We start from the raw sequence: 15,442 nt of genomic DNA on the forward strand, positions 1-15,442 counted from the left end.
TTGCCAAGTGGTGCCATGTCTGCACCTGGGATCTGAACTGGTAAACCCTGGGCCACTGAATCAGAACATGGGAACTTAACCGCTGTGCCACCGGGCTGGCCCCTGAAAATCCTTTATTTTTAAGCACCAGCAAAAATGCCTAGGCTGGTCAGCCTGAAATATTTGCCAGGCAGCTGGGAAAAACAATTACAAATTAATGAATTTGCCTCCCATTTATTGACAGGTCTATGGGTTAAATATCAGTTAAAATCTTTTGAGTGCACTGTGATTTGAAGTATTGCTGCAATTATTGTCTGGGATTGGATTATTGTTGTAAAATATATAATTTGAGAAATGCAACCTAGATTGTTTTACTTTTATGAACTGGCTTATATTGAGTGCAAAACCAGATGGATAAACAAACTAACAATTAGGTTACTATTGTAAAAAGTAGATAGAGAAAAAAATAAACACAGAGTGATTTTTATCTTTGTTAATTATTCTGTCTTGTCTCTTGTCCCTAAATTTGGCTTTTAGCCAGAGTGTTTATATGGAATTTGAGAGACTGAAGTCTGGGGGAATGTTGTATCTGATAAATGGAGGGGGAACCTCGCTTCGGGCTTTTTTCAAAGGGGTTGTGGAGTGCTGAATCTGGCTAAGTGACGTGGGCCTTAGTGGACCTGGGAGCAAGAAAGTTGGTTTGGGAGTTTTTGTGGAGTTTGTGCTCACTTGAAGAGGGCTCTAAAGTGTCCAGACTAAATTGAGACCCTGGGAAAATCTACTTCATGACAGACTGGATTGTACAGATGGCTTTACAACCAAGCAGTTAATTCACTCTGTAGCCTCGACTTTGAGTCTGACTTGGAGTTGGCCGCTCTGAACAGCTCCAAAGTCAGAGCCATGTGGAGCAAAAGGAAATAATACCATGTTTCTGCTTTCTAAGCACTCAAAATTTAAAGCAAGAGGCAGAAATACCTGTTAAAGAACTTCAAAATAAAATAAACTCTTTGGACCTTTGGGGAGAACTTCGATAAGATAAAAAGAAAATGCCCTGGGAGGGACATTAGTACCTCTAGGAAGTCCAAAGCCCAGTGAAGATTCATTAGGTACTTTATTTCTTTTGTTTGTTGTTAGATGGAACAGTCTGCTTAGTTGTCTTACATAGTAACTAGAATGATGATTATTTTTTGCTGAGAACTTTATATTGTGTGAGGCTTTATACTACACATTTTCTTATATTACATTATCAATTTCTCACTACAACTTGCAAAGTAGGTATTGATCCCATTTTACAGTTGAGGAAGTAGATTCAGAGCTGAAGTCATTTGCCCAAGCCCGTGTTAACTAATAACTAACAAAGCCAGGGTTGAAAGCTAGGTTTCCCTCAGAATCTAAAGCCTTTATTTTTTTCACTAAGCCATCTGCCTTTACTTATTTGTTGGTACCTTGAAGTCAGCAGAACACTTATCATGTACTTTATCTCATTTGATGCTGTGCATTGTGTAGAACAGGTATAAATATCCCCGTTTTACAGAGGAGGGAACTGAGATGCAGGTAAATTAAGGACTTTACCAGGGACACACAGATTATAAGTGGTAGAGCCAGGTCTTGGACTTAATCTGTCTGATCTGAAGTCCATTATTCATCCCCTTTATATTGCTTCTCTGCCTGCTGTCATTTGTATGAACATGTAAAATCTTGCCCTTGAAGAATGTAATGTTTTCATGAAATTCTAATTATACTATAGAAAGACACATGTATAGACTTGCAAGTAATTTTTTTAAGAAACATCCTAGCAAAATACTGACATATTTTGGGGAAGGGGAAGGTATTCATTAGCATCATGTCTGGGAAAATCTGGCAGACAAGACGGATAACACCTGCAAAGCAGCTTACATTTGCTTTGCCCCTCTGTTCTCCCTTTGAAAATAAGGGGTAGCTGTAAATTTTATTTTTTCTGTTCTCTTTAGATTTGGAATTCTATGACTGGGGAACTAGTACATACCTATGATGAGCACTCAGAGCAAGTCAATTGCTGCCACTTCACCAACAACAGTCATCACCTTCTGTTAGCCACTGGGTCAAGTGACTCCTTCCTCAAAGTAAGTGTAGATAATGAGAATTATGTAGATAAATTTGATAGATACATTAGAACATCTCCTTTGATTTTCTCATGTATTGTATTAATAAGGGCTCTTTTGGTTGGAGTGATAGAAACTTTCATATTAAACAACAATAAAAGATATTATTGGCTCAAGTAACTGAAAAGTCTAGAGGGAGTATGGCTTCAGGCTAGCTGATTCCAGATACTTAAATCACAATCCCAGGCTTTAATTCTCTCTCCATCTCTAGACTCTGTTTCCCTCTTTGTTGGTTTAGGCATGTTCTCTCAGTGTGGCAGGAAATATGGCTCTCCTCAGCTCCAGGCTTGCATGGATCTTACAGCTCATAATCCCAGAGGAAGAGAAACTTGCTCTTTCCCAGATCCTGTAGATTTAATTTTATAGAAAACTCTAGTTTACCTGGTTTGGGTTACATGCTCATTGCTAAATAACCCTAGTAGCCAGAAGGGTGGAATCCTTGGATTGGCCAAGGGTTTAAAGTATAACCATGTAGAAATGGGACAAATGAGGCGAGGTCAGCCCCACTCGAATCATAAGTGGGACTTGGTTCAAAAGAGAGGTTGTGTTATCAAGAGAAGGAGGGAAAAAAGGTGCTGATGGGAAGAAAAATAAAAAACCAAACTAAACCAAAATTAGATATTCATTCCATATATATTTGATAATGTTTTATAATTACAAATTAGATAATATTCCTTTTAAATGGCATACTGAAGATAGCTAGATTAAATTTTCTGGGATCCCAGAAATATCTGCTAACTTCTTTTGGATTTTTTTGGTTTGGGTTTTGCCTTTTTTTCTTTTAATGTCATACCATTTTTGTAATGAGACGTATTTTTGGGAGGGGCAGTTAAAACATTTAGTTTGGAAAACCTTATAGACTCTGTTTTTTGACACTTAAATAAGCTATTTAAAAAAAATTTAAGGAAGTATCGAAACAGTTGTTGAAAATTATCCCCCCTCCCCTTTTTAGGAAGTTAAACTTTTATCTTTTTTTTTCTCCAAGTGAAAACTTACATAGAAGCTCAGTTTGTAAGAGAGATAAAGCCCATTGCTGTGGTTGAAATGGGGTTAAGGGCCTGCATTTTTACTCTCTCTTGTTCTCTTTCTTATTCCCCACCATGGTGCCTTCCAAGCATGTTTCTGGAATCTCGAGGGCCCTGCAGAGCACAGTTTGAAAACATCGGATTGGATCAAAATAACAGAATAATGTAGTAACATAAAATTATCTCACAATTATAGCTCACTTTTGTTCAGAAAATCTTTTCCCTATTGAATAAACCCACCTTTAAAAAAGAAGCCTATTGTGCTATTTCAGAAAAGCTTTGCCCTATTTGAATAAACCCACCTCTAAAAAAATAAGACTTTTGTACTATTTATGACTAATTTTTTATTTTTTTTTCAACATTTGTTAGGGTGAGGAAGTTTATATTTCTTCCTTTTAAATATAGACAAAAATCTCTTAAGATGTGGGAAGGGGTTATTGGCTGGTCAACAGTTTTAATTAAGGACAAGTTTTACTTTAAGATCTGTCATACCATGCCTGCATTATTACCATGAGGGATATTAGATCTCACTTTTTGTGATTCTTGAACTGAGAGAAGCCAATGAAAATATGTAAATCTGAAGCTGCCCCCGTGTAATTTGTCTTATCTGAAGAATTGGGTTTACCTAGGACTGGGATAATGGAGTCAAGGATTGAGGTGGACATGAAGAACAGGACTTATCTCACTTACTGATCATTTCCATAGGATTTTTACCAAGATTAATTTTGGGGGATAAATGATTTCTTTTTCTATGTTTAATCTAGTTAGCATAATCACTGGAAGTGACTCTTGCCCCTTTTATTTATAGTATTTTTTATACTTTTCAAACATACCCAAAAGGAGAGAGAATAATAATGAACCCCTGTGGTATCCATCGTCTGGTTCCAACAATTAGTGTTATTTTGCCAATATTATTTTATTCTCCCACCACTCCTCATGTTTTTGGACTAGAATATTTTATAGCAAATCCCAGATGATATGTCATTTCACTCAAAATACTTCAGCATACATCTCTGAGGTCTTAAACATAAATACCATGCCATTTGACACCTAACATAATAAACAGTAATTTTGTAATATATCTGTTCCATGTTCACTTTTTCCCCATTAGTCTCAAAACATATCTTTCTACCATAGATTTATTGGAATCAGAATCCAAACTTACTTGGAGTCAGAGTGTTAATAGATTTTAGCCTAGTTAGTAGATTCAGTTTACATTGGGAAATCTTAGAAACAACCATTTTTGAGTTGGATACCCTAGCATCTAGAAAAATTTGAGGGCAATTTATTTATATATTACTTATAGAGCTGAGTAAAATAATGATTCCAGTCATTTTTTAATACTTTGATTTAGGTGCTGATCTAAGGGCTGCTCCATTACTTGTTAATCACGTGTTCACCTTTGTGTTTGACACCTTTCTATTACTGTGAATTGAACATCTTCCTATAACTGGAAAAGCTGAAATGGGAGGGAAGGAAGAACTTTACATGATTTCTAACTTTTCTCCATTATCTTTCTCACATAGCTCTGGGATTTGAATGAAAAAGATTGTCGAAATACCATGTTTGGTCATACAAATTCAGTCAATCACTGCAGATTTTCACCAGATGATAAACTTTTGGCTAGTTGTTCAGCTGATGGATCATTGAAGGTATGCTTTTTGTTTTGTTCATCGTTAAAATGGATTGCAATTTTATGCTCTTACAATTCGGTTATGCAAATAGGTTTCTGTTTTTCACATTTCTACAGAAAGAGCTTCTTCCTTCAACTTCCAGGAGCATATTTAATAAAACTGCTTGTCATAATGATTGTTTATTAATGGTTTGCTACCTTATGCTTTGTTTCTTCGAATCTCTAGAGAACGAGATTTGTCAGTGCTGCTAGGTTACAGTTCTAGTAAGGTAAACTCTCTTGATGTTGATGCTCTAGTTGATCTCTCTTTGCTGACTGAGGATAGCTCGTTTTTGTATAAATTACTTCAGGACATCTAGGAATCTTTTCTGAGTAGAATTCTACTTTGTAGAATTTCCTAGCAGTTAGTAGATGTTGGGAGCAGTCTTAGGTAGAATATTCAGGTAAATGGATTTTTGCCTCTATGACATGTTATCTACAAATACCAAATATCTGGCTCTTTAGGATAATCCATATCAGAGGAAGTTTTTCAGAGTACCCTTGAGCAGGTTAAGGCAGTCCTCTTCTGAGAGATTCTTTGAGTCACACAAGCCTATTATTTCTTGTTTTTTACTAAGTGAATGACTTCAGAAGAAGCATTTTATATCTCAGAACTCATTCTCGTTCCATCTTACCTCCTTTGCTAATCCAAGTACTAGGCAGATTCTATTATATTTAGCATTATTCCATTATTATTAGGTTGCTTAATGTTCGAGAAAGTTGTAAAACCAGGCCATTTATCTGTTCTATGAATTTAACCTGTGCAACTAAACTGGGCCTTCTTTGCTGCTGAGTTATCTGTTCATCCCAGATTGATTTGCCGTATTCACCGTAGTGCCAATTTCAAATCTTTTCTGCTATTCTTAAGTCCCTGCTCCTGTCACTGCATCCCTTTCATTCTATGGAGATAACCTTACGTCCTACCTATTCAGAAGGTTGACATTTCCCACCATGAGCCCCCTCAAAAATTGCCATAAAAAGTCTGTACTCCCCTCCTTTTTTCTCATCTCAGTGCCCAGAAAGTTCTCTACTTGTGCCTACTGTTCCTTTTTTCTCCTTTCTCTGGTGCCTTCCTTCATTGGTTATTTCCTCTATGTTGTATCCTTAGCTTTTCTTCTCTTTTGGATCCTTTCCTACAGCCTACAGATATTCTTGGTCTTTCCTCAGCATTATAAAACCAAAAAGTGAAAAACCTTTGATTCTTCCTTGATTATGTTAGCTTCTGAAATAGTCATTCTCTTTTTCTCTTTCCCTTTATGACTGGAGTTTTTAAGTCACCTGTACTTGCCTCCCTTTCCTGACTCCTCATTCACTACTTAACCCATTTTTAGCCTGATCCCATTCCCTTGAAGAGTAAAATTCAGTTTTATTTTCAGTCTCCATTCTTTTTGTTGTAAAGTGTAATGTTTCTTGGATTAGTGTGATATCTGGTATTTTTCTTTATCCAGTCCTTATTCTTTTTATTGTATTACCAGTGTTCAGCTGCCCGCTATTCACCTTTATTTACTTTTTGAATCTCTCGTTTGACATCAGTGTTTTCTTCTTTCTCCCCCTATCTCTCTAACCTCTTCTTTAACTCTTTTTCCTGCCCATTAAATATAGCTGTTCCTCAAGCCTCTAACCTTGACTGCTACGTCCTTCTTCCATCCCAGTTCATCCAGTCTCGTGGCTTCAACTCTCATCTCTTTTGTGAGTGACTTTCAGATGTGTCATCTCCAGCCTTCATTTCTTGTACATGCTTATGTCCTGCATCCCTAGCTGCCTACCAGTTGTTGTCACTTAAATAATACACTGACTCAAACTTATTGTGCTTCAAACTGAACCAATTATTTTTTCTTCCCAAACCTGGCCCACTTTTTGTGGCTCCTCTGTCTTTCATGATTTTGGTTAGATCAGTGTTCAGGATTTATATCATCATGACTGATCACAGTAGAGCCATGTAATATATCATGAGGTTTTTTTCCTTTCTCATACAACTTTTTGTGTTCTTTGGGATTAAATCTGTTGTACATTTAGCATTATAGTTTTGTTTTTCATTTGCTTGTTTTTTCAATGTGATTATCACTACTTCATCTTCAAATTATCCCTTATCTAAATTGCTTCTTAAATAATTCAAACTTATCAGGTATTTGATAAATTTTCTTTTGTTAAAAATACTTCTCTTCTTCTTCTCCTTTTTTTTATTTTTCATTTTTCTCCCCAAAGTCCCCTAGTACATAGTTGTATGTTTTTAGTTGTGGGTCCTTCTAGTTGTGGCATGTGGGATGCCATGTCAGCATGGCTTGATTAGTGGTGCCATGTCCGTGCCCAGGATCCGAACTGGCGAAACTCTGGGCCACCAAAGCAGAGTGCGCAAATTTAACCACTCGGCCACTGGGCTGTCCCCTTCTTCTTTTTTTATTCTTGGTAAGGAAGATTGGCCCTGAGCTAACGTCTATGCCAATACTCTATTTTGTATGGGACGCCGTCTCAGCATGGCTTGATGAGTGGTGTGTAGGTCCGCCCCCAGGAGCCTAACCTGTGAACCCTGGGTTGCTGAAGTGGAGTGTGTGAACTTAACCACTATGCCATTGGGTGGCCCCAGAAATACCTTTTTTGAAGGGGTCTCTTTTGCTCCCTTCCCATTGATGATACTATTCCCAGTGTCTAGCTGCTGTTCTGGGATCTCTCTTTACTGTCACCTGGGAATTCCTTTTGCTTTTTTCTTCAGTTGAAAACCTTGTTTTCTAGATTTCTTGTCTTCGTTCTTGGTTTACTCTCTCAGCTTGGTAGAGAATCTCCTCTAGCTTCCTAAGAAAGAATCTATGGGAGGTAAATTTTTGAGACCTTTCCTGTCCAGAAGTGTCTTTATTCTAGCTTCATACTTAATTGATATTTTTGACAGTATACAGAATTCTAGGTTGGAAATAATTTTTCCTTAGAATTTTGGAGCCATTGCTCCCTTGTCTTCTAGCTTCCAAAGGAACTCTTGAGAACTCTTGAGAAGTTTGAAGCCATTGTGATTCATATGTGATCTGTTTTCCTGTCTTGAAACTTTTAAGATCTTCTCTTTATTCTCTGTGTTTTTTCTTTTTAAAAATTTCCCAATAATGTGCCTTGGTGTGGGTTGGTTTTCATTTATCGTGCTTGGCTGTTAGTGGCTTCTTTCAGTTTGGAAACTTAAATCTTTCAGTTCTGGATGTTTCCTTTATTGTTTGATTTATTTTTCTCTAGTTTCTCTTTCTGGAATGTCTGGTAGTTTGTTTGTTTGGAATGTTTTCTTATTTTTTCTCTCCTGCCTTCTCTTTGTTCATTTTCCTATTTTCTGGAGGATTTCTTTAGCTTTATTTTTCAATCCTACTATTGGGTTTTTAACTTCTGCTATCATATTTTTAAGTACCCGTTCCTAGGATCAGTTCCTTTTTTAATATTATCCTATTCTTGTTTCATGGATGCAATATCTTTTATCTTTTTTGGTATTAATAATAGTTTTCTTTTGGATTTTTTATATTGCTGTATGGTTGCTATTTTTTCCGTTTCAATTTGTCTGCATTTTAGAGATATATTTTAGTTGCCTGAGCCTTGGATATCTGCTCATATTTAACAGTGCAGTAACAAAAAACTCATAGGAAATTGTGAACTTATTTATTGTGGATGTCCCTGTAGGGTTATCTGGCTGTCATTTTTTTGATGGTGAACTTCTGATGTCACACTCTTTATATCTGTTGTCTTGATTTGGTGGGGTATTCAGAGAAAAATCTTCAGTCTCCTACCAGGAGGGTATAAGTGTGGCTGACGTGTTCTGTGAAGATGTCTAGGCAGACATCTCAACATTTGGAATATAGATTTTCTCTGAATTTCCCTGTTTTCAGGATGGTGACCCTGCTATCAACTGTGTTGGGTGTAGAATAACCCTCCATTCTTCAGCCAGAGTAGGGGCACAGCAACCTCGATTGCGTAGTAGGGGAGGGGCATTTCCATGATTCCTCCTGATTTAGCTCCATCTTTATCGGAAGGTACGGTACAACACTTCCTGAGCTTTTTAGGAGTTCTGTGGTATGAACTGAGCTGTTTCTTGGTTTTCCTCACTGAGGGCTCACGATTTAGTTTTTAGGAGTCTCCCGATCACTTGTCTTTTTGCTTTCTAGCCTCTACAGTTTTGTTGCTGTTATCTCTTCTTCCATTCTCTTCCGCCTTGTGAATTATGCCTAGAGAGAAAAATTCTCTTTACTATTGTTTTACATGGGTTTTGGGAGGATGTGGAGATGAATATGTATGTTCTATCTGTGTCTTTAACCTGAACCCTATTTCTTTCAATAACGCTATTCTCTATTCACCTGTGCTTGAAACATGGGAATAGTCTGTCTTTTCACTTAAAATGTATTTATTGATAATTTATTGAATACCTGCTATGTGCCGGATACTGTACTAGGCATTTGGGTTTTAAACACTTAAGAAAAAAGAAAAGTATAATGCCTGGCTTGAAGTCGTTTAGAATCCAGTTGAGGAGAAGGGTAAGTGAATAGACAAACCATGAAAATGGTGAGAGTAGAGGGTGCTCTGTGGGGCGGTGTTGAGGTCCCTGATGCTACACCCAGACTGCCCTTGTTCTCCCTTTTTGTGGTCTTTGCTTTCCCATTTTGTGCTTTGGCTTATGCTGACCCCTTAGCCCAGACTCTAGGCTTTTTGTTGTTGAAATTCTGTTCATCTTAAATTGGTGTAAAGTAGGCTAATCTTCAGGGAGGAGAGTGAGGTGGCCACCTCTGCAAAAAGTGTCGCCTCAAGCCCACAGCATGGGTATAGCATTCCCACTTACTATATCTTTTCCTCTCAAATGACACATCTGACATTTTTTGTGTTGGAGTCATTTGTATGTTTGTCTTGCCTCCTTTACTGGCCTGTAAACTCCTTGAGAGAGTATCTGTATCTGAGGCATTTATATAATCTCAAAGTGACTGGCATAATGGTTAATAAATGTGTTCAAGATGATAAACTTGTGCTGTGTCTCTTCAAATCAAATTAAAACTTCTCCATACTCAAAAATTTTTAAAAAGTCTTCTAGGACAGGATTTTGATTTCATGTGTGAGTATCACATTGTGATTGTAGAACACAGGGCACTAGCAGTAGGGGACAGACATTACTGCACTCTTGGTGAGAACTGCCCTGTTTGTGGTGGCTTTCCCACAGTGCTGTTAAGCCAGTATCGTTGTTGGCTGGTTCGCACTGATACAGTGACATGTAGTAAGCAGAGGTCCTGCAAAATGATGTTGCATAGCAGCATTTCAAGGTCAAGTTCTCCTGAAGCTTTTACCTTCTGAGAGGATAAAGATCTATAAAATTATTTCTTGTCCCAAATGGCTCTATAAACTTCTAAGCATTTTGTAGGGTATCATGTTGATAAGCATGTGTTTTTCAGGCCCTGATGATAAACTATTTCAAAATGTGAGTTTTATTTAAAAATTGCCATTTAAACCACACAAGGGCCAGCATGCACACGGGCCGTGGATACAGTGCATTGACTTGCTCAAAATGAAATGCTGGTATTTACTTGGTCTCTTGATGTGTGGAATTTCATCACTCCTTGGCTAGGAGCTGAGGTCAGGTCTAAAAGCAGAAGCTGTAGTTTAAGCAAATGTAGTGAAACTGAGTTGTTTTAGTTTTCCTTTTCTTTCTTAAATCCAGGCAGCGGTTACTTTGTTTTTCGTATTAAGAGGGAAACAGAATGTGATTTCTCGTGTATTTTGGCTGATGTGACTAAAGTTCCTGACATTTATGTTTAGGTGTTTTTTTTTCTCTTTTGTGTCTAGGAAGGGTAACTATTTTAGTGCCTGATGTCTCTTTTGCTTCATCCAATTTATCCACAGTTATTGCAAGGGGAAGGTCTTGGTTTTGGCTATATTTCTTAATGTATATAATACTTCTCTAAACTCAAGGAGATTTTTTTTTTTTTTTTTTTAAAGATTTTATTTTTTCCTTTTTCTCCCCAAAGCCCCCCGGTACATAGTTGTGTATTCTTCGTTGTGGGTTCTTCCAGTTGTGGCATGTGGGACGCTGCCTCAGCGTGGTCTGATGAGCAGTGCCATGTCCGCGCCCAGGATTCGAACCAACGAAACACTGGGCCGCCTGCAGCGGAGCGCGTGAACTTAACCACTCGGCCACGGGGCCAGCCCCTAAACTCAGGGAGATTTAAAAGTGTCCCTGGCCAGACAAATTGGATTTTACCTTGGAGCCGTGCTCTGGAAGCTGAGTTAAAGCCTCAGAAGCAGCTTTTTTTTGTGTTTGTCCTTGGCCAACCCTTGTTTGGGCATGACAGCCATTATCGCTCTGTGAAGCTCAAGGTGCAGGGCACTACAGATGGATCTTCTTGAAGACCTTTGTCTTTTGTGCTGCTCAGTTGGATCTGCTAGTGAGTGAGGTTCAGAGTCTTTGGTATCTTGTTTCTCAGGATCCACTTGTTTGAGAGCCCCGTCTGGCCCCACCAAGCACACAAGGTATCTTTTAGCATGTTCTTTGCTTTCTATTTTCAGGGACTTTCTTATGTCTCTGGATTCTCTGCTAGATTATAACTCGGCTTGGACTGGGACCTGTGTAATGTCCATGCTGTGCGTATAGTAGATGGAAAGCAAACTTCATGCCTGGCACAGCAGAGGGCAGCAGTGGCAAGTCGTGAGTCTCTGCATCTCACCTTTCTTCCATGCTCATCTTTACTGTCAATACCTAATCTTTAGCCACCTCCACACCATACAAGGCTCTTTTAACATTTTAGTTAGTTTTACATTCTGCATTCTGCATTTTGGGCAGTGTTTCTGATTTTTTTCTTTTTAGGAAAGTGCTGAATGAAACTGGAGTACTTAATTTAAAAGCCTTATAAAAAGTCATACATGAGTAAAAAGAATTTAGTAGGCAAAATGAATAATTTGTGGAACTTCTAATGCAGGTGGAATTCTAGAGGTATGATATGAGATTAAAACAATTTTTTTTAATTTTTGTAATTTGAAGCTTTGGGATGTGAAATCAGCAAACGAGAGGAAAAGCATTAATGTGAAGCAGTTCTTTATAAGTTCAGAGGAGCCTCAAGAGGATATGGAAGTGATAGTGAAATGTTGTTCATGGTCTTCTGATGGTGCTAGAATAATGGTGGCAGCGAAAAATAAAATCTTCGTAAGTACTATTATTTTAAAAAGCCAAATTTAGTCTCATTTAAATAAAATTAAAACTTCTATTGATCGTTGCATTTTACACTGTTCATTGACATAAAGAAAGTATAGCTATATGATTTGGGGCTAGCTCCCTAACCTCTCAGAACTATGCTCTAGGGGATGTTGATAGGTCTTATGAGAAAAGGTCTCTATGGTCACACAGGTTTGAGAAATGTTATCGGTGGCTTTTCCACATTAGAGGTACTCAGTGTGTACTAACATGTTTAAGACCTCAAGTCCTGCAATACAGAAACAATTAATATTGTTTAATCCAGTGTTTCTTAAGTTTATTTAGAATATGGAATACTTTCTGCATCACTTTTTTTCCCCCAATTTCAAATACATTGGTTTAGGTGATTTTCAAAGTGCTTTCTTATCCTTAAAATTTAATGATTTGGTGACTGATAGAGAAATACTCATCAACGATTGAAGAAGATTATGAGATTTCTATGAAGAAAATGAGGAAGATACGCAAAAAAAGTAAATGACAATGAAATGCTTTCCTGTTTTTTCAAATCTAGTAATTACGTACATTTGTAGTATTCAGAGTACTGTCATGTATAATGTCTTTTGATATAAATATCCAAAGGACACAGCAAATTGCAGTAGCCCTATGATAATAATGAGGCAGCTGAGCTTCAGCACAGTTACACCATGATTTGGAGAGCCAGGTCTTCTGATTTATGGCTCAGTGACATTCCATTCTAATATTAATTTAAAAAGACTTGAATACGAGATATTACAATTTTATTTTCAGCTTTATTGAGCTGTAATTGACAAATAAAATTGTACAATACTTAAAGTGTACAACATGATGATTTGATATGTATTGTGAAAGGTTTCCCCACCATGGAGTTAATTAACACATCTGTCACCTCACATATTTACCTTTATAATTTTTTTTTTGGTGAGAAGATTTAGGTTCTATTCTCTTAGCAAATTTCAGTTTTATAATACAGTCTTATCAAGTATAGTGACCATGCTATGCATTAGATCCTCAGACCTTAATCCTCTTAGAAATGAAAGTTTTTATTCTTTTACCAACCTCTCCCTATTCCCCCCACCCAAGATATTACAGTTTTAAAGAACACAATTGAAATACACCATACAGTTATATATCACTGAGGGATGTATTGTTGTTGATCTAGTAGCTATGACCCTTGGATCATGGTTGCTTAAACTTTTATATCCTTCTAGCAGGAAATTAAAGAAAAATATCTTATTTTGTTTAAAGTTTGTTAAAGTCTCTAAGAACAGCAAAGGAACCACTGCTTAAGAAAATTTTTTTTTTTTGTAAAATGTATATACATAAGATTTTCCATTTTAGCCATTTTTAAATTAGAATTACATTTTTAAAGTACAATTCAGTGGCATTAATTACATTCACAATGTTGTGCAACTGTCACCACTATTTTTGAAACTTTTTCATCGCCCCAAACAGAAACTCTAACTAGTAAATAATAACTCCCCATTCCTCTCTTCCTCCACCCTTTGGTAACCTCTAATTTATGAATTTACCTATTCTAGATATTTCATATAAATGGAATCATACAATATTGATCCTTTTGTGTTTAGTTCATTCCATTTACATACTGTTTTCAAGGTTCATCCATGTTATAGCATGTATCAGAACTTCATTTCTTTTTATGGCTGAATAATATTCTGTTATATGGATATATACCACATTTTGTTTATCCATTCATCTGTTTATGGACACTTGGGTTGTTTTTACCTTTTGGCTGTTGTGAATAATGCCGCAGTGAACATTGGTGTACAAGTATCTGTTTGAGCACCTGCTTTCAGTTCTTTGCTGTATACACCTAGAAGTGGAATTGCTGTGGCATATGGTAATTCTCTATTTAGCTTTTTGAGGAACCACCAGACTTTTCCATAGCATCTGCACTATTTTATATTCCAACTAGCAATATACAAGGATTCGAATTTCTCCACATCCTTGTCAACACTTGTTATTTTCCTTTTTTTTTAATTGTTATCATCCTCTTAGGTGTGAAGTGGTGTCTCATTGTGGTTTGATTTGCATTTCGCTAATGACTAATGGTATTGAGCAGATTTTGAACGTTTTAAGAGAGAAGTTCTAGTGGGAGAGGAAAATAATTTTATATTGAATGAAATGCCTTCTTGTTTTAAAAATCTAGACCAGCTTCTTATTTTACCTGCTAAAATAAAGCTACCTTAAGGTCACCCTTAACTACATGTAGATCCCAGTTTCTTACTCTTTGATCTCTCCATTCTCCTCCTGTTTCTTTCCAACACTTCTGTGTTGTTAGTCCTCTCCTACTGTTAAGTCTTTTCTTTTTGCTCCCCAGTAACTGGGATAGCTCCCTATCCCATATTTGCCCACTTTCCTTTATCACTCTTGGTCACTAATTTTTTTTTTTTTTTTGAGGAAGATTAGCCCTGAGCTAACATCTGCTGCCAATCCTCCTCTTTTTGCTGAGGAAGACTGGCCCTGAGCTAACATCCATGCCTGTCTTCCTCTACTTTATATGCGGGATGCCTACCACAGCATGGCTTGCCAAGCAGTGCCATGTCTGCACCCGGGATCTGAACTGGCGAACCCCGGGTTGCTGAAGCAGAACATGCAAACTTAACTGCTGCGCCACTGGGCCAGCCCCTTAGCCACTAATTTTTAAGAATGACCTGTCCTGGGAGGCATTTTAGGTTTGATTTCCTGTCCTTTGTTGTTGGCCCCTGATGCTGGGCTGCTTGCAGTCTTCTTGCTTGCAGGGTTATGCATTCACAGAACATTTTCATGACTCCCACTAGAAGCTTTTTTTTTTCCCTTCTTAAAGACTATACCTTGGTCTTAAATCACTATACTATATATTGATATAAATGTTTTCATCATTTAGCAAAAACTTTGAAAGAGTATATTTAGCATTTAAAAACCTTTCAAAAATTGAAATGAAGAAACTTGAATTACTCAAAAATAGCTTTTTTTGGTTTAAAAATGGGAAAATGATTGATCATAATGGAGTAATTTGGTAGCTCTGAAGAGAAATAGAAATGATTGAACTAATTTCATTTTAGCAAGCCTCTCTTCTATGTTATTTTGATCATCTTCATTTATGAGTATCCATTTTCTCTTTTGAATAAACAAGCTTTAGGGAGAACTGCTGTGGATGTTAACTTGGCTAATCTAGTCATTTATTCACCAGGGTTTTACTTCTCACTAGGCTAGCTTGAGAGATCATCTGTGGTAAATTTTCCTTTATAAGAAAATATGTTTCAAGATGAGCAATATTTTAAAAGTGTATGTTTATTGATTTGTATCTTATTTATGGCTGTCATTAATTATGCCAATTGTCAGTATTTTTTTCAGGACTTATACTGTACATTTGAAATGGGAGAATATTCTTTTAGAAATAAATTTAGATTAGTTTTGAGTATAGCTTATTTTTTTAAATATCTTACTTTTATAGACA

General features: G+C 36.9%; 1 protein-coding gene across 7 annotated transcripts in view; it reads left to right on the plus strand.

Moving 5' to 3' along the window:
- Positions 1-15,442, plus strand: part of APAF1 (apoptotic peptidase activating factor 1) — a 68,439-nt gene that overhangs the window by 24,603 nt on the left and 28,394 nt on the right. For all 7 annotated transcript variants that reach the window (XR_011534643.1, XR_011534642.1, XR_011534645.1 and 4 more), the window contains exons 15-17: positions 1,950-2,081; positions 4,672-4,797; positions 11,797-11,958. Coding sequence is in view for 3 of the 7 variants with exons in the window: in XM_008519890.2 (XP_008518112.1) it covers positions 1,950-2,081; positions 4,672-4,797; positions 11,797-11,958 (420 nt within the window). In the remaining 4 variants the exon portion in view is untranslated. The remainder of the gene's footprint in view (positions 1-1,949; positions 2,082-4,671; positions 4,798-11,796; positions 11,959-15,442) is intronic.

This window comes from Equus przewalskii, chromosome 29 (genome assembly GCF_037783145.1).
Source record: "Equus przewalskii isolate Varuska chromosome 29, EquPr2, whole genome shotgun sequence".
NCBI classification, from domain to species: domain Eukaryota; kingdom Metazoa; phylum Chordata; class Mammalia; order Perissodactyla; family Equidae; genus Equus; species Equus przewalskii.